Genomic DNA, 17,915 nt, shown 5'->3' on the forward strand with positions numbered 1-17,915 from the left:
AGAAAAGAGACAGAGACAGAGAGACAGACAGAGACAGGAAACTTGTTTGGTATAAGGCTGGGACTGCCCTCCCTCTTAACTCCTTCCTCCACTCTGTGACAAGGACCTGTCCTGTGCAGACATGAGCATTTAGGAAGTGTTTACTGTGTACCTGGCCATGCTGGGTCCTTTCGTCACCCAATTTCACTTAGTCCTGCAAACAGCTTCTCTCAGTTGTCCAAATGAGGCAAATGAGAGCGGCCATGGCCACTAGCCACTCAGAGCTAGGAGAGTCCCTGACCCAGACTCTGTACCAGAAGGCTCTCAGCTCAAAAAGCTGGACTGGAAAAGAGCAGCCACACTTGAAGTTGGCCATCCTTCTCGGCTCCCTTGCAAAGAGCAGGAGAGGTCGAAAGGAGACAAGCCTGGGTAGCTGCCCAAGTGGGCTTTGCCAGGAAGCTGGGCCATGCTGGCTGGAGCCAATGGGGGTCAGAATGGAGGAGCACCCCTTCAGGAGGAGCTAGTCCCTGGGGCCTGGCTCTGGTGGGAAAGTGAGCAAGGCCAGTGGGACAGTGTGAGGCACCCCTGCAGCCCTCTGGCCCTCTGGCAGGCCCTGGGGATGCCTGGGACGCCAGGGACTTAGTCATCGATGGTGAGCTGCGTTTCCCATCCTCTGCTTGGGAAGAAGTGTAGGAAGATGGAGTCCCAAACCCAGCCATGAAAGGAATTTTAGATTATGAGGGACAAAGGTTCTTGTGCAGGACAGCTTGGAGGAGTGCCAAATTTACAGGCCCTCATCAGGAAGATGCAGAGCTTTATTTGGGTACACTGCTGCCCATCACCTCAGCCCAGTCCTGAGTTCTCAACCCCGTTCCACAGGGACAGTCCCAAGTGAGTGCCCTGTGGGCTCATCTCTGTCTCAGGGTGGCTTTGGAGAACCGACCTGTAACAATGACGGTGACAGTGTGGATGGGTGATGATGGGGATGGTGTGGTGACCATGGTGATGGTGACCATGGTAAAGACATATAACAAAATGCCACAGAGCATTTGGCTCACACGATATAAATTTATCTTGTCACATTTCTGGAAAGTCCCAGATCAGGGCTCCTGTGGGTTCCGCCTGTGACGAGAGCTCTTCTGCTGTGTAGGTGGTAGCTTGGTCCTCCCCTGGTGTCTCCTTGAGTGTGTGCTGAGGACTCCTCCTCGGAAGCCACCGGGCTACTGGATTAGGACCCTGCTTTCATGACTTCATTTAGCCTTCATTTCCTCCCAAAGAGCCTCTCTCTAAATATAGCCACATGGGGTTTAGGGATTCAACATAAGAATTTTTAGGGGGCCCAGTTCAGCACATGACAGGTACTGATGACAACGCCAACATCCATAGCTGTGTTTGTGACAGTGGTGGTAGTGATGACAGTGACAGCTGCTGTTTATCGAGCACTTACTACATGCCTGGCACTGTGCTTTTTCCATTTCAAATGGGATAATTAAATCAGTCCTCACAGTAATCCTACGACCTTGGAGCCCGTATTATCCTGATTTTTCAGAAGGGGAGACCAAGGCCGTTGTTCTCTAATGTCCTAAGATCCTGCTGCATGGGACTGTGACACGGCTTTAGAATGGGGTTGTTTGGGCAGAGGTGGGTAGTAATGATCACTGCATTGAGCTGAGCTGTTGCCTCCCTATATGGAGATGGCCATCTCCAGGGAGGTGACCTTTGAGGGCTTGGCTGATGTCACCTGGGAACTGTGGTGCTGCCACATGTAACAAGCAAGCACATGTAGGAAAGCAAGCACAAATGCCAAGAGCCATCAGCAGGGATGGCTCCACACCCAGGTGCTGCTGCTCCCCTGCAGGGCTCCTCCTCCCAAGAGTCACTGGGACCTAGAAGTCTGTCCTGTGTGAGACAGACATAGCACCAGCACTCTTGCTTCTAGGTCAAGGGCCTTTGGGATTGTCAGGAGGTGTCCTTATTTGCTTGGGTGTTAAGGAAAAGTAGAAAGGGAGACAGTGCGCTTCTAAAGCTAGGCATTTCAATGCAGTCTCAAGTGTCCAGGTCTAGGAGTAACAGTTAAGAAAGGCTAATGAGACATCCATGGCCCTGGTCTGGTGCTTCAGCGGGGCTGGAGGTAGGCAGAGAACACGAACCAGAGCTCCACCCTGCAGTGCCTTGGGACAAGTCACTCCACCTCTCTGAGCCTGTTTCCTCACACATGCACCCACCTATCTACCCTCCGCCCATCTGCATAGCCAGCCACTCATCAGTCCAGCCATCTCTGCTGATGATGCCAGGGCCCAGGCCCCACTGTGTGCATTCACTATCTTTGGGTAAATGTGCAGAAAACAGGAACTTCTGCTGTTCTGTCTGGAGGGAATGGGCCAGAAGCATGCACTTACCAGGACAGCTGGCCTGAGCCAGGCAGTCTCCTGAGATAGTGAGCTTGTCTGAAATGACGTCGTCCTCTTCAGAGGGCTTGAGAATTAAGGGGACCTGACACAGAGCCTGGGTGCTCAACAGGCCATTTTATCTGTCAAGACCCCCTGTGGAAGAGCTTAAAGATGCCAAGACCCACTTGGAGATGAGAAAAAAATAAAAAGGAAAAAGAAAAGAACAGTTCTAGGGTGGTAAAGGCCCTCAGTGGCTAAAACTAGACTTGTCTGGGTGTTCCTAATGTGTCAGTGGAAATACCCATCTCTCTTAGAGGCCTCTCCACATTGAGGTCTGAGCTGTGCTGTAATCTTCTCTGGCTGTTTGCTGGCTGCTTCTGATTTGTGGAACTCAATTCCAATTTCTGGAGGATGTTAACTGGGACAGAAATGTTGCAAAGAAAAGAGGTGGGGAACTGTGGTGCTGCCACATATAACAAGGGAGAGGCAGGCCCATCTTAGCGGGCCTAGCAAATTACACAGCGGAACATGCGGCACAGGGCAATTTGACATGTTCTACCCAGGGTTCTAATTTGAGATTCTGATGAGGCTCTGGTCTGTGGTCTTTCCTACAGACTGTGGAGGGAACAGCCTTTAAAGTTCTATGTTCTCTACCAGAACCCAAGTCACTAAATTTGCTTTTTTGGTATTGGGAATCGAACTCATGACCTTGCACTTACTAGGCAGGCACTGTGGTGCTGAGTTATATAGTTGGTCCCCACAAATATGTTTTTAAACAAAAGGAGGCCTGTTTAAGAGGTGACCAGTCTGTCCTTGAAAAAAAAAATCTGAAATTAGAAAAACAAATGTCTTACTTTAAACGTTTATTATGGTGGTCTTTTTTTTTTTTTTCGGGAGGAGGGGTGACCTCTGTATATTTTAAAAATTTATTTTAAAATTTTGATTAATAGCGGGCCAGGGAGATAGCTCAGTAGAATAAGCACTTGGTTGGCAAGTGCAAGGGCCTGAGTTCAATCCCTGGTTTGGCAAAAAAAAAAAAAAAAAAAAAAAAAAATTTATTAATACACGTTTGCAACACAACTATGCTCACATAAGGGGCTGGTACGTGTACCTGACATATTTTTATTTCCCTGTCCTCTGTCCCATCTCCTGGTCCCCTTGTCATTTGCAAAAGATCCAACTACCTGTTTATTAAGGGTCACATTTCCATGTGAAAGCTGGCCCTCCTAGATAGATGTGTGACTATGGCTTAGGATGGGCTAGCTCAGGGTAGGTGATAGTGCCTGACCGTTATGCACACCCGAGCCAGCGCAGTCTGGTTTCACCCACCCTAGGGGCACTGTGCCTCTCAGGTGGCCCAGAGGGAACCACTTAGCCAGCCCTGCACAAAGCAGAAGACTGACTAAAGTTCCTCCCCATGACCTGGCCCGTCTGTTGCCATACAGAATCCAAGAGGCTCTCAAAAGTTGGGGGCATCAGAATTACTTGCTGAGACCCAAGTCAGCCCCGGGCCTAGAAATCTGCACTCACTTCTCCCCCAAGTGCTCTGGCCATGTTTGCTCCACAGGTGTATTTTATCATGTTAATAGCGCTCAGATTTTATAAACCAGGGACACTGGAAAAAGAACCTTCAAGACTCACTTTTGAGTTATCTCTTATTTTGTAATGAAAAGCAATGACCACAGCTGGGTGTGGTGGCATGTGCCTATTGTCCCAGCTACTTGGGAGGCTGAAGCAAGACTGTTGAGTTCAGCATGGGCAACTGAACAAGACCCTCTCAAAAAAAAAATGACCATCTCGTTTCATGAAGAACTTAAAAGAGTTTTGCAAAAATCTCTGCTCAAGGCCTTTATTGCCCCCTTTGCTAGGAGAGCTATGCATATCCACCATCTAGTCTTCAGGTGTCCCAAGGGGTTTTGGGCAACACTTTGGAGAAAGGGATCCAAGATACAAGGCTGACTAAAGAAAACCATCATCTTACATTCTTTTATTATATATATATATATATATATATATATATGTTTTATGTACAATCATTGGCTCTATCAAGTAATCAGACCAAGGCATTCGACTGGTAGCCTTCCATAAAATAGATCCAGGTGGAGTAAGACACTTATGCACTTTGCGGGCTACCAGAACTTAAGACTGCTGATTTCCATTCTGAGGCCACGCACATACTTCAAAATATACTAAATATATGCGTTAAGGCGATAAAGTGAACTGAAAGAAACCACAGGATGCAGAACGATTAAACGGTGTATTTTGCTTGCTCAGAGCTGCAAGGTAGATGGGAAATATTGTGCGTATCTCACAGCTTAAGTAGTGCGAGGAGCTTCTGGAAGCTGAAAGTGTTCGTGCGGCGGTGGGCAGAATTACGCGACCCGCTGGAGGCGCACCCAGGGCTCATTTCTTCTTTGCGTCTCCTTCCTTGGGTTCTTGCTTCAGTTTGTAATCGGCCAGGGCAGCCTTGATAGCATCTTCTGCCAGCACTGGAAGGGATGGAAGGAGAGTGCCTGAGATTCTACACACGGAGAAATGTCTCGGGAGGAAAACCTTTGATTTGGAGGGCACCAGTGAGGAGGGCCTTGTCTGAGTGATCCAGCCAGGTGCTGGGTGGAGGGTCTGCGCGAAAGTTGGCCTCCTGCTTCCGGGGCCTTGTTACTCCTGTGTGTGGGACATGGACTGTGGTATGTGTATCTGGGATTCTAGCCTAGTTTCTTAGCCTTTTGGAATCCATTTTCCCTTTGGGAAAACTAGGGTAGTCATACTTTTCATGCCGGGATAGGAGGGGATTCCAGAAAGTGGCTGACACTTAACAGGGATACAATGAACATAAGTTCTTGTCTATTCCTGAGAAAGTCTGGGATGAACACAGCAGATACTCTTTAAACTAGGTGGCTGACCCTAAGTCCCAGGTCACCTTCTCGTGATCTCAAGTCTGAAAGCTTGTATTTAGGAATAGATATTGAATGTGAAGTATGGGGATGACCGAAGACAGTAGCAGAGCGCTACACATTTCAGTACGGTGCCTAATAGAAAGCTGAGGTTTTCCCGTAACCCTGTGAAAATGTTTACAAGCTACAACTTCCCTTCATGGGTACTTAACATTCCAGCTCAAGTGGGAAGAAGTTGGGTCTCAGCAGGTGTCTTGAGACCAACACTGCTGCGCACCCACGCCAGCACTGGCTCTTCTCCTATGCCCTTACCCCAGCAGGAAGCCACTCTGCAGATTTGTTAACAAATTTCGTTAGCAAACCTCTATCGATGTTTACAGTTGAAGCAACTGTTTCTCATTTCCTATGTCCTAGAAGAGGTTCAGAGAGGACAGAAGAGAACTAGATGTAATAACAGTGACGACTGCAGAGAAGGCCAGGTGCAGGCCTCGGGGGCTGCGGGCTCTCAGGATGGCACACAGCAGGCTGCACCACTCCACTCAGGCAGATGCAGATGCACAGCTCAGCAGTCACAGCACCCAGGTGGGTGGTGCCAGAGGACACAAGCAGCACACTGTAGCCAAAGCTGGGCTTCTGCCTCTGCTGGCCCTAGCTTGGCTACAGCACAATGCTGGAATCAGAGACTGGGGCTTCAACTCTGGCTCTCCCACCTATTGATTATGTGATGTAGCTGCTTTCTGCTGAGCCCAGGCGCCTCCAGAGGAGGGGAGTGGTGACATTTGCTGTGGCCCCAAGGCCGCTTCTGAGGTCTCAAGGTTACGCCCTTCAGGAACTCACTGTGGCTCCCAGGGCACCCAGCCTCCTGGCCTGACTCTCAGGAGGTCCTGGCCGCAGGGCGCCAACCCTCTGAAGGTTATATAGACAGGTTCCCTGAGCTCTGATCATCCGTGGGTTATGTGGATGGGCTGTCACCTGACAGGACTGTCACCAATGCATCTGAAATTACTGCCAGCATCCCTGCCAGCTGACACCCCAGAGGGCAGACTCACTGGAGCAGTGCAGTTTCACGGGTGGAAGGCAGAGCTCCTTGGCAATGTCCGTGTTTTTGATGGTCAAGGCTTCCTCCACCTGAGAGGCACAAGCAAAAGATGAATGGTTGTATAGAAGCTTTATCTTGAGGGGTCAGACAATAAACAAGGAAGGCCCAAGAAGACAGGTTGGCAGGGAATGATTTCTGCCTAGTAATGGACAAGGCCCTACTGCCTTCTCAGGATTCCCACTGGTGTGCCAAACCACTGCTGGGATTCTCCAGTGTGACATACACACACCTGTAGCGCTGGGCCCAGAGAACAAAACAGCTGAGACACACCCACCAGTCAGGTGCAGGCAGAGTCTCTGAGGGATGTGCTCACAGCCGGCAACAGTCGCTTAGAGGCAACCATGTACGCTGCTCCACCAGGTCTCAGGCTGAGAGCTCTGCTCAGACTGATCCTTTGCCTAAAGTGGATAATCTCCTCCAATACAGGCTGCAGAGGATGCCTGCGGTCTGGGTGGGGAGCCCTGGGGTGATGGGAAGCTGACAAGTTCCTGTCCCTGTGGAGCAGAACCCCAATGCATTAAGGACAGGCAGATGTCTCCAAGGGCCTGACTCTGGTTAGCTGAGGAGGATTTCAAGGTTAAAGGTGCTCTTCTCCATTGCTGATAGTGACTCAGAGCCCCCTAGAGGTGAGGTCCCAGAAGTGCACCCTGTTGTTTCCTCATTCTGATGGATCATTTGAGATCTACCTCCTGTTCTTAGGCCTGTACTTTGGGGGCGCAGAGAGCTCCCAAGCAGCAGGCCTGGAGCTGCAGGAAGCAGGTGGCATGTTGTCTGGCAAAATGCTTTCTGGGAGAGCTGGTCAGCACTCCAAGCACATGACCCATGACTCAGCTCCCTGAGCTGGCTCCCCAGGGGTGTCAAGGACAAGTGCCCTGCAGGCTGGCTTTTCACAGTGGTGTTATAGCAAGTGGATTTTAGTCCAGATCTTCACAGAGGTTCTATGCCTGCAGCTGCTGGGGAGGAGGCTATGGTTGAGAAAAACATGGAAACAATGTTCTGGCCTTCTTGTCTACCCTTGGGCCAGCTGATAAGCTCCTGGATCCCTGCGGTTTACTTTACCCTTAGTCTTGCTGTTTTTCATTTTTAGTATCTCTTTTAACATATGCTAGTTTAGTGCCCGGGATATAGCCTAGCAGCACAGCACCTGCCTGACAAGCACAAGGTTCTGAGCTTGATTTGTAGAAAAAAAAAAAAAAAAAAAAAGAAAAAGAAAAAGAAAGAAAGAAAGAAGAAGCTAGTTCATTTCACCACTACTTGTAAGGCACCAGGGATCTTTCCTGAAAAATAGAATGGGAATGGGAAAATAACCATTATACAATATCCCCCCAACCTGATTTAAGAAAGCTAAGGAACTATAAGAATATCAGCAATCTTAGAGAAAGACAGATTTCAATTTCTGTTTTTTGAGACAGGATCCTGCTACATAGTTCAGGCAGGCCTTGACCCTACTATGTAGCCCAGGCTGGTCTCAAACTCACAGTGCTAATCCTGTCTCAGCCTCCTGAGTGTTGGAGTCACAGGTGTGCGTCACCATGCCTGGCCTCAATTTTACTTTGTCAAAAAGATAGATGAGAATCTTTTTTCTATGTAATTAACAAAATACCACCAGAACTCCCATATAAAAATAATCAACACAAATCCCTAACAATCTATAATTCCACAGTGGCTGGGGTTTGATCCCTGGCTTGCTGTGCTAGCCTCACCCCGGGGGGCATGCTGAGATGGTGACTGAGACTGCGAGTGGTGGCATGTGCCTGTAATCCCAGCACTTGGGAGAATCACTATGAGTCTTATCTACGTAGTGAGACCCTGTAAACCCTGTACCAAATAGATTTTAAAAAATCTGTAATTCTCAATGTGAGGAATGCAATCAACAGCTGAGGAAGGAAGGGGTTAAAATAAAACTTTTTGCATAATATTTGGGAGAAATCATAACCACTTTTTTTTTTTTTTTTTTTTTGATTCACTAGGCTCTTCAAGAGGTAGGTTGCAAAGAGTGCAATTTAACTTCATCACACTTATAAGCAAGCTCACCGTCTTCCCTTTCACCCACTCGGTGGCCAAGGAGCTGGAGGCAATCGCAGAACCGCAGCCAAATGTTTTAAACCTGGCATCTACGATCTTCCCCTTTTCATCCACTTGAATCTACAAGAGACAGGAGTTACACGGTGATTCCTGGAGCCACCCTCTGGAGGCCAGGAGTTGGTCCTTATGGACACCTAAGAAGGTCTTCAGTAAGAGCTCTGGGATTTCTGTCTCCACTGAAAATTAAGCCATTAATTACTGAAGTAGCTTTGTTTTAAAGACCTCAGTGATGAAAAATGAGACTTGGGAGCAAGTAGATAGGCCCAGCCGGTAAGAGAGGTGAGGATCACCCTTCCACACTAGTTTTACTTTGTTTGCAATCCTAGCATACTTTTTGGCTATAAAATTCTATTTGAAGAAGTCTGCTCAGACCAAAATTAGAGAAAAAGGAGGGATACAAGGAAAGCCAACATTTTGGCCCTAGCCTTCTAAGGTCAATTAAGACTCAGGACATATGAGAACTTGTACTGTAACGTCATGTACCTCGGTAGTGTCCCAAATTTTCTGATCAAGAAGATTATGGGGCCAAAGAGGAAAGTGATCGATGACATAGAGTGGGCCTAAGGAGAGTCACATGGGGAGAAGATACTCTCTCAGGCTTTCACAGAGAGCACATTGGCTAAGCACTGGCCGTGACTCATCCACATGGCTGCACTGATAATGGTTCTACAATCTGAGGTACAGGATCTCAGGACAAATCCTGAGGGCATTACACTGACCTTCTCAGACCAAAAAGCTACAACTCTTGTTGCATAGGTCCTGCTTTACCTTGGTCTTAACCATCCAGCAGAAAAGTATGAAGACGAAATTATAAGAAATAAAGCCATGCTGTTAAGTTGAGCTGTGGGGGACTCAGGTCAATAATTTCTGACATTGCCAGTTAAACAGAAGACCCAGTGCTATTATGGGCTACTGGACTCTTTTAGAATATTTTGCTGAGTTTACACACCTATAATATTCAATAACGGAACTTAGAAAAAATGGGGTATACAGATGAATGTCCATTTTGTATCTGTGTATTCAAAGTGGTTGGGATAGATACATAGTTACATTCTGTTAATGAATAGAATGATTTGTTCTAATGGTGTTTGTAAATAGGATCGCAAGTCCGCATCTTGTACAGCAATTAACCACTAAGAAGAATATATGCAGTGTATTATTTGTTGAAAAATAAAAAAAAATAAATAAATAAAAATAAACAAAAAAATATCAACCAAAAAAAAAGAAGTCTGCTCAAAGCTTCTGGGAACTTATCCCCATAAACACTGGGACTCTGTAATCAAGGTCTCTGGTTAATACTCTTTTCTTGGGCATCAAACTGTACTTAGCAGTTCCCTCTTGTCTGTGTTTTTCAAGGTAGGTATGAAGACCTCTGGCAAACAAACTGTCTGCCTAACATGAAGGAGACTGTGGCTAAAGCTACGGCTTATCCAAAGCTTTCCAAGTAATCCATTACCTTTATGTCACTTCCAATTTGGGAACAGTCCTAGTTTATTGCTTTTCTTGTCTCACTAAGGAATATTAGCTCACTAGACATTTCCTTTGATCAGCAAATTCCAGAAAATCTTTCACATATCTGAAGATGAAATTTAAACTGATATAGTCAATTTGGATCCACTTCCTATTTCAGACTAGGTCAGCATAGTATACTAGCTGGAAAATTAAGACCAAATCTCTGCACTAATCGTTTCTGCTACTCACGCATTCCATCTCATGTGAATAAAGACGAAGATTAAATGGGATGCTATGCACACAAGTGCCCTGCCAACCATGAAGCGCTGTTAAGTGAAGGGGTTACTCTTATGATGAATAAAGACAAATCATGTGGTACCTGCAATTTCATGACATCACCACACGCTGGCGCACCCACCAATCCAGTTCCAACATTTTTAGACGTCTTGTCAAGAGACCCTACATTTCTAGGATTTTCATAGTGATCCACAACCTGAAATGACAGAGTTAGAGAAATCACAGTCACTCCACTGGCACCAGTCTCTCTCAAGGTCAGCAACCTGAACCTGGCTGTGCAGTAGGAAGGCCTATGCTTATGTTGATGAGAATCATTTGTGATCCAAATTGTTTTTGTATCTTCTCTCCAATTACCTTCCGAGATTGGAGACATTGTCTGAGACAGAGCAAAGAAATTTTAAAAAGTCACGTTTTTAGCTCCTTGGGGTTTTCTACCATAATCACTTGGCTGTTACCAACCTACACATCACCAGATTTGTGCTTGAGCCGTGTCTTATTTCCCTATAAAATCCACTGTTAAAGAAGGATTAAAAAAATTCTAAAATAAATATGGCCCAGAAATGGATGCTTTCTCACAACCCACAAGGTGACTGTCGGAGATTGAACTCAGGAACCTGTGCTTGCCAGGCAAGCGCTTATTCTACTGAGCTATCTCTCTGGCCCACACAGGGCAACTCTTAATGCAAAGAACAATGCTATGGAACGAGTCCCTTCCTGCTTACACATTAAAAACAAAACAAAACAAAACAAAACAAAACAAAACAAAACAACGCGGCACTATTCAGAACCCGAAGCCACGCCGGCGCAGCAGCGCACTCTGGTGCCAAAAGGCTGCCAGCCCAAGTCCCTAGGTAGATCAGTGCCTACAAAAACACAGCCTGGGTGGGGGTAAAGTGACGCTTTGACAGAAGTGCTGAAGCCAGAACTGGGTAAACATTCACTCACATTGGCACACCAACGCTGTAAAGATCCTGAGGTTTGTTTACCAATTAGCCATACTATCTTGATCTCCTAGTCCTCCCTACTTTTCACCTGAGAACAGAGCTCCAAGGACCTACAAAATATCTAATGGAGTTTTTTTTTTAATCTTGTTGACTTATATAATTCTTTAGTTGTTTCCGGAGTCCACGTGACGAGAAGGGACCCCAGAAGAACCCCACCCCCCTACCCCGGGGAAGGAAAACAAATCTTGTTAGGCACGTAACTCCTGGAGGCCATGTCTAAAACAGTAACAACATCCTAAATGGCCTCCGTGTTAGCCCAACCTCTTGTAGGGGATTGCTGCCTTCCACTTCCTCATCTGGGGAATCAGATGCGGAGAGGCGCCCCGACTCCCCCTTGGTCGCTTAGCTATATATATCGCTGAGGCCTGACTGAAGCCGATCTCGCCTGGCCTGTGCATCTCGACGCAGAATGGTAAAATCACAATAGAACCCCCTCCAGACTGGGCTGCCGGCGAGTTTAAAGCTGGAAGTGGCGGACAGCAGCGAAGTCACTGGAAGTCGCCACGATATCACGGGCACATCAGCGGCGGACAGTATTACTACACAGCGGTAGGAAAGTGAGAGGAGGCCGACGTAGGGGCGGGTCGTCCCTCCCAGCCCAGGGACCTCCGGGGTGCCTGGACCCCTTGGATGACCCGCGTTCCCCCTTGCCCACCCATACCTTCTTGTGATAGAGCCGGGCCGGAGCTGACAGCTCCCGGGCGGGCAGGCGGGGGCTCTGCAGGAGGAGGGCGGAAGCCGCCCGCCTCAGGCGGCCAGCTCCAGCCGCCGCCATCTTCCCGGCGTGCACCTGCGCCGGCCAGGAGAAGGGGGCGTGCCCGCGAGTCGCTCTGCGGGCGTCGCGTCTCGGCGCATGCGCCCTCCAACTCCGTGCGCGTGTCTGCCTTTTGACCCCGCCTTGACCACACCCCCAGGGGCGCGCACCGGTTGCGGAGCGCGAAGGTCTGAAGTCGCCGGAGGGTTTATTATTGGGTGCTAGAGGGTGCCCGGGAAGCCTCAATCCACCGGACTGCGGGATAAAGCTCAGGTTCAGAAAGCCCGCCCCCGTAATGCGGTGCAGAGGACCACCCGGGCCACCTTTCCTAACCCTGTTTTGCAGCGAAGGAAGCTGAAGCTCAAAGCGTTTTAGTAGTTTGTCCAAGATCTTTCGTGAGTTAGGGACCCGAATTCGGATAATTTTAGGTTACCTGGTTCTGCTCCTTGGCTGTGTGACCCTAGGCGAAGGGATTTGGCTCACCAATCTTCGAGCTTCTTTTTGTGCCACTTCAAGGGCAGTTCGTCCGCAGGACAAATGCGTGTTGAGTATCTCCCACCTTTTGTGTCAGGGTGCTCGCTAGACCCTGTGGATCCTACGGAAAACAGACACACTTTCCGTCTCATTAAAGTTGCTAATGAAGGACAAAGGCGAGACGTTTTCCTACCTCAAAAAACAGAAGGTTAATTAAGAAATGAACACCACCACCACCCCCGATTTTAAAAAATATGCAGTATCCATCTTTATATGTATTTCTAAGACAACAGCAAACTGTCAACATTTTTATGACAACGCAAGTCAACTAGGAGTTTCTAAAATGCTTATAAATGTAATTTATTAATATGGACCTGACCACATTTTTTAAGAACATGATCTTACAAAAATCAGAAAATTCACGTATGTATTTAATGCCTACCAGGCGTTATATAAGGGGAAGGAATCATTTTGGAAAGCAGAGTTTTCTTATGAATGGTGCAATCGATCGTTGCCTGAGGACTGGGGATTTTCTCCCGAATCGGGTCTCGGTTCCTGGGAAACTAAAGCACGCTTTAGGGTATACTAGATTTAGCCCAAGAATCATCTGACCTTCTCAAGATGGCGTCAAACCCTTTCCTATAGACATCACGCTCACTTTCCTCTATGGCCCCCATTTCCGGTCCAAGGACCCTACTTCTGTCCGAGGTTGTGACGGCACGCACGTTATGTTAAGGAGTTATTTTTCCCCTGAAAGGCTTTCGGAATATTTAAAGTGATGATAATTTCATGCTATAAATAGTTTTTCCTGTCACACGAGGCTTTTAGTTTTCTTTTAGGGGGCAACAAAATAGGCTTATGATCAGGCGCGCGCTTTGGACGACTTCGACTCCAGCGGGTCTTCGGCGGCCGAGGGAAGACCCGGGAATCACTGGAAACGCAAGATGGCGACGGCGGCTGCCTCCTCGGCTTCGGAACCGGAGCCCGAGCCCAAAGCTGCGGCCAGGGCTGAGGGAGAGGAGGACGAAGTGACGGTGGCTAGGACGAGGAGAAAAGTGTTATCTCGGGCTGTGGCCGCTGCGACGTACAAGACCATGGGGCCAGGGTGGGAGCAGGAGGAAGAAGGTGTGAGCGACAGCGATGCTGATGAGTACGCCATGGCTTCCTCCGCAGAGAGCTCCCCGGGGGACTACGAGTGGGAGTACGACGAAGAGGAGGAGAAGAACCAGCTGGAGATCGAGCGGCTGGAGGAGCAGGTGGGGTCGGGGGAGGACCGCGGGCTCCTTCCGTTAGGGCCCCAGATCTCGGCCCGCCTCCTCGGTCCTTAGCGGCGAGGAAGCCGCCGAGGCCGCAAACCCTTTGCTAACCTCGTATCTCCTGTTGCTTGAGCTCTTGGAGCGTGCTCGGTGCTTTGCTGGCGTTATCTCGTTGGCTCCTCTCCACCCCCGGTGAAGGAAGTGGTCTTGGCTGGGATTTGCGGGAGGAGTCTCTTGTGTTACCCGGCCTTTAAACCGACTCCCTAACACCTAATTTTAAGCACACAGTTGAGCAGGGCTTGACAGTGAAACAAAGTTTCATTCATAAGGAGTTTGATTTCCTACAGGGGTAAAGGTAGTGTTACGATATGGTGTGGGAGGAAAAGTATTGACCAGGATGTTCGTAGAAGTGGAAAGAGAGGTTGAAGATACGTCTGAAGGTCAAGGTCCACTCCCTGTGTGCCTTTAGGGGCATTTTTATCAGCCTGGGCTTCCTTCTCTGTATGATGGGAGCAATCATTTCTGTATCATATAGTTGTAATAATCACAACCCGGCGTCTGGCGCCCGGTAGTGTTGTTCCTGATTTGTAGTCTTGGGAGGTGGTAACACCTCCAGAATCCAGCGTCCTAGCAGGAAATAGGTGGCAAGTTCAGATTGGAATAGTTTGAGAAGAGAGCCATAGAGGGACGATTGTTTATAAAAGTGTGGAGCGAACGTATTGTAGTCCATGGCTACTAATAGCAAGACTTTCTGGGCTGGGGATATAGCCCAGCGATCTAAGCGCCTGCCTGGCAAGCGCAAGGACCGGGGTTGGATCCCCAGTACCTCATGCCTGCCGTGCAGGTGGCACACGTCTGTAATCCCAGCACTGGGAAGGCTGAGACAGGAGGATCACTTGGGTCTGAGCCGCATTGCGAGACCCTGTACCACTAATAACAAAAAAGACTTTGTATTCACCTTTGGGCCAGAGAGAAGTGCATAGTTATCTGAATAGCAGCCTCAGGCTGCTGAGACCTTTGGTCGGGGGCTGGGGAACAAATACTGTATCAGGAGTTTCCTACTTTCTTCCCTGCACACTCCTGCTGGAGCATCCTGGTGGGTAAAGCCCCTTGGAAGCCCAGGTGGAGTGTATGTGGATCTACAAGATCTAAAAGATCTTGAGCACATTGTCATTTTTACAGGTGAGGAAACAAGGTTCAAAACAAATGATGAAATGATGTTTCATGTCACCCACAGTGGGATTTGTATTCTTTTTTTTTATGGTATGGGGGATGGAACTCAGGACCTTGCGCTTGCCAGACAGGTGCTTATGCTGCTGAGCTAACTCCCTGGCCTGGGATTCATAATTTTTAAAATTTATTTATTTATTTTTTGACAGAACTGGGGATTGAACTCAGGCCTTTGTGCTTGCCAGGGAAGCGCTTATTCCACTGAGCCATCTCCCTGGCCCCTTGGGATTCATATTCTTACAAGTTATCTGTAGATCAAGTGCTGTGCTGTGTGTCACTTACTGGTGGGTGTGAAGTGTTGACAAAGCTAGGTTGCTTAACCTTGCTGGTGTCAATTTCCTCCCAGCACCTCCTCTAGCACTGATATTTTCTTAAGTTGAGAAGTAGTGATACTATTAATTGGTAAAGTTAGTCCCATTTATCACCACATCTGATTGTCAAATGAAGCAATTGGGGCAGGAGGGTGGTTACCATTTCTGCTTCTTGTGAATAAGTCAGTGTTAATTCATTCAACAAACTCAGTACAGAGTTCCACATTGGTTGTGTTTTTGCCCTCATTGAAATAATATCCTTAAATTGCTAGCCCTGGACCTGTTCCCAAGTGTGCATGCCTCTGTGTGTGTGTGTGTGTGTGTGTGTGTGTTGGGTGAGAGGAATAGGATCAGTTGTCTTAGAAGACTGGGCAGGGCAGGTTGGAGCCGCAGAGTTGAAGTCTTTGATGAAGAATTCTGCGTCCTGGGCCCCACCAAATAGCTCCCAGCCTCTGCTACCTTGAGGCTGGCTGCACAGGGTGGGGGCGGGCAGGTGATCCAGAATTGAAGAGCCTCCAGCCTTGTCCTCTTTGCCCTGGGTGTAGAGCGGGAATCTGGGGATTTTTTTTTTGACCTCTGTCCCACTTTGCCTCAGACTCAGCCTGTCTTGTATTTCTCACTCTCATTCTAGGTACAGATAGGTGTGGTATCTTTTTTCATAGGGAGTTGCAAGTTAGTTTGCAGATTATTTTGTACTCTTCTTTCTTTAAAGTCTTTTTATTTGAAGCTTCTTATGTTCTTAGTAGCTTTCTGACCCCAGAATGATCAGCTGAAGGATTCCGTTGTCGCTATGCAGATGTCTGTCTGTAACACGTGGCAGTATGTATGGTATGTATGTATGTATGTATGTATTTATTTTTTGGCAGAACCAGGGATTGAACTCAGGCACTTGCGCTTGCCAGGGAAGTGCTTATTCCACTGAGCCATCTCCCTGGTACCAGTATGTATTTAAGACCTATACTTCAGAGCACTCCTCTTTTACTTCATAGCTTCCTTATTTTGGCCCCCAAATAAGTTTAGACCACCTTTGAGGCAGTTTCCCTACTTCAGTGACTATGTCTTTTTTTTTTTTTTGCTCCTGCTGACCTATATGTGGCATTCCTGTGAGGGACATGTGCATGATGTTCCTGACCCTAACCAGCAGGTCTTGCACTGCTGTTCCCAGTGGAAAAGCACATTTGGACTGGGGTGCATGGGCATGGTGGTGTCGGGAAGAACCTCAAATGTTCCTTAACGAAAGAAGCGTAGCTTTCATTGACTTCACTTGGCTGGTGTACTTTTGTGAGACACACTTGATACGCAGTTTTGGAACATCACTGTATCATAAGCCACTTGGGAACCAGTGTTTGACTTCTGCTTTTTTCTGGTACAGATGAGGAAACAACCAGAGGGGGTTGGGTCACCAGTGTCCTGATTTGGGGGGGTATCAGGCCATCATGTGATCGTGGGATGAGTTCAGTTTGTTATGTTTTGTAGGGTGAGCAGAACATCGCTTGAGGTCTTAAGGAGTTTTTAAGTTGTTAATCATGTTCTTATTTTGCATATTATTCTTCATGTTATTTGGCACAAGGCAGTTTTTCTCTGTATAAGTTTCTTAAGTCCTGTTTTTTAGGTTGAGGGGTCATAGTCATGGGTCATAGATTAACAAATGCAAGCAGTGACACCTCTGTTGCGTATTTCCCTCTCCCTTGGGTCTGTTTCTTGGCCATGTGTCTGTTGTTTTGATCAGTTGTTCTGGCCTGTGTTGATGCTGCAGTCTAACGTTTAACTGTTGAGGCTTGCTGTCTGATAAGTCAAATCTTCCTACTTGATTTTCTTCTTGAGATTTTTTTTTTAAAATGTGTTTGGTACAGGGTCTCACTATGCAGCTCAGACTTGTAGTGATCCTCCCATTTTCAGCTTCCCCAGTGCTGGGGTTACAGGTGTGTGCCACCATGCCTGCTCCCTGCACTTGCGTAAGTAGGTGCTTAGTCCACTGAGCTGTCTTGCTGACAAGTGTTTTGTTGTTTTCATATAAAGTTAGGATTATCTTGAGAAGGTCTTTTGGGGTTTTGATTGTAATTACATTGATCCTATAGATTATTTAGGGGGAAAATTGATAGCCTTGCCATAAATCTTGTTACATTGTGTAAGGTCATTGATCTAGTTCCTTACTATCTTTCAGTAAAGTGTAAGAATATTTTCATAATGGCGCTCACATCTCTCGTTGTTATTCCTAGTCATTTTTTAGTTTTTCTTTAATGTGCTAGCCTATTTGTATTTTAAAGCCTGCTGATTTATACTTTTTTTTTTTTGTCTTTTTGGAGACAGGATCTCGCTATGCAGTTCAGGCTGGCCTTGAGCTCACTTTGTGGCCCAGGCTGGCCTCAAACTCGCAACAATCCTCCTGTCTCAGCCTCCTGAGTACTGGGATTACAGGTGTGTGCCACTACTCCTGGCTTCCTTAAGGCTCTGGTGACCACTGCTTTTTCTGTTTCTATGAATTTGACTACTTAGGGTGGTCAGTTTTTGGTTTTTTTTTTTGGTCTATTCCAATTCAAACTCTAGTACAAGGTTGAATAGAAGGTGATGCTGGCGTCTTTGTGTTGCTTACAAAGAACTTCTAGTGTCTCTCTGTTACGCACCATGTTGATTGTAAGCTTTTGTAAATACTTTAAAGGAAGTTTTTTTTTTTTTTTTTTTTTTTTTTG

The 17,915-nt window shown here is 47.3% G+C and overlaps 2 protein-coding genes across 3 annotated transcripts in view; one reads left to right on the forward strand and one right to left on the reverse strand.

The window, feature by feature from the left end:
* Positions 1–4,607: 4,607 nt before the first annotated feature.
* Positions 4,608–12,017, reverse strand: Iscu (iron-sulfur cluster assembly enzyme). Its single transcript, XM_004636280.3, has 5 exons — positions 11,862–12,017; positions 10,279–10,392; positions 8,397–8,507; positions 6,313–6,391; positions 4,608–4,858 (listed from the first exon to the last, which is right to left on the reverse strand). The coding sequence occupies exons 1-5, from the start codon at positions 11,973–11,975 to the stop codon at positions 4,773–4,775; spliced, it is 504 nt and encodes a 167-aa protein (XP_004636337.1). The 5' UTR covers positions 11,976–12,017; the 3' UTR covers positions 4,608–4,772.
* Positions 12,018–12,818: 801 nt separating this feature from the next.
* Sart3 (squamous cell carcinoma antigen recognized by T cells 3) overlaps positions 12,819–17,915 on the forward strand; it is a 35,176-nt gene continuing 30,079 nt past the window's right edge. Inside the window, exon 1 of one of the 2 annotated variants that reach the window (XM_004636281.2) lies at positions 12,819–13,684. In XM_004636281.2, the coding sequence (XP_004636338.1) occupies positions 13,373–13,684 (312 nt within the window). In that variant the 5' untranslated portion in view covers positions 12,819–13,372. The remainder of the gene's footprint in view (positions 13,685–17,915) is intronic. The other variant, XM_004636282.2, reaches the window with a different exon arrangement.

This window comes from Octodon degus, unplaced genomic scaffold (assembly GCF_000260255.1).
Source record: "Octodon degus isolate 3935 unplaced genomic scaffold, OctDeg1.0 scaffold00079, whole genome shotgun sequence".
NCBI lineage: Eukaryota > Metazoa > Chordata > Mammalia > Rodentia > Octodontidae > Octodon > Octodon degus.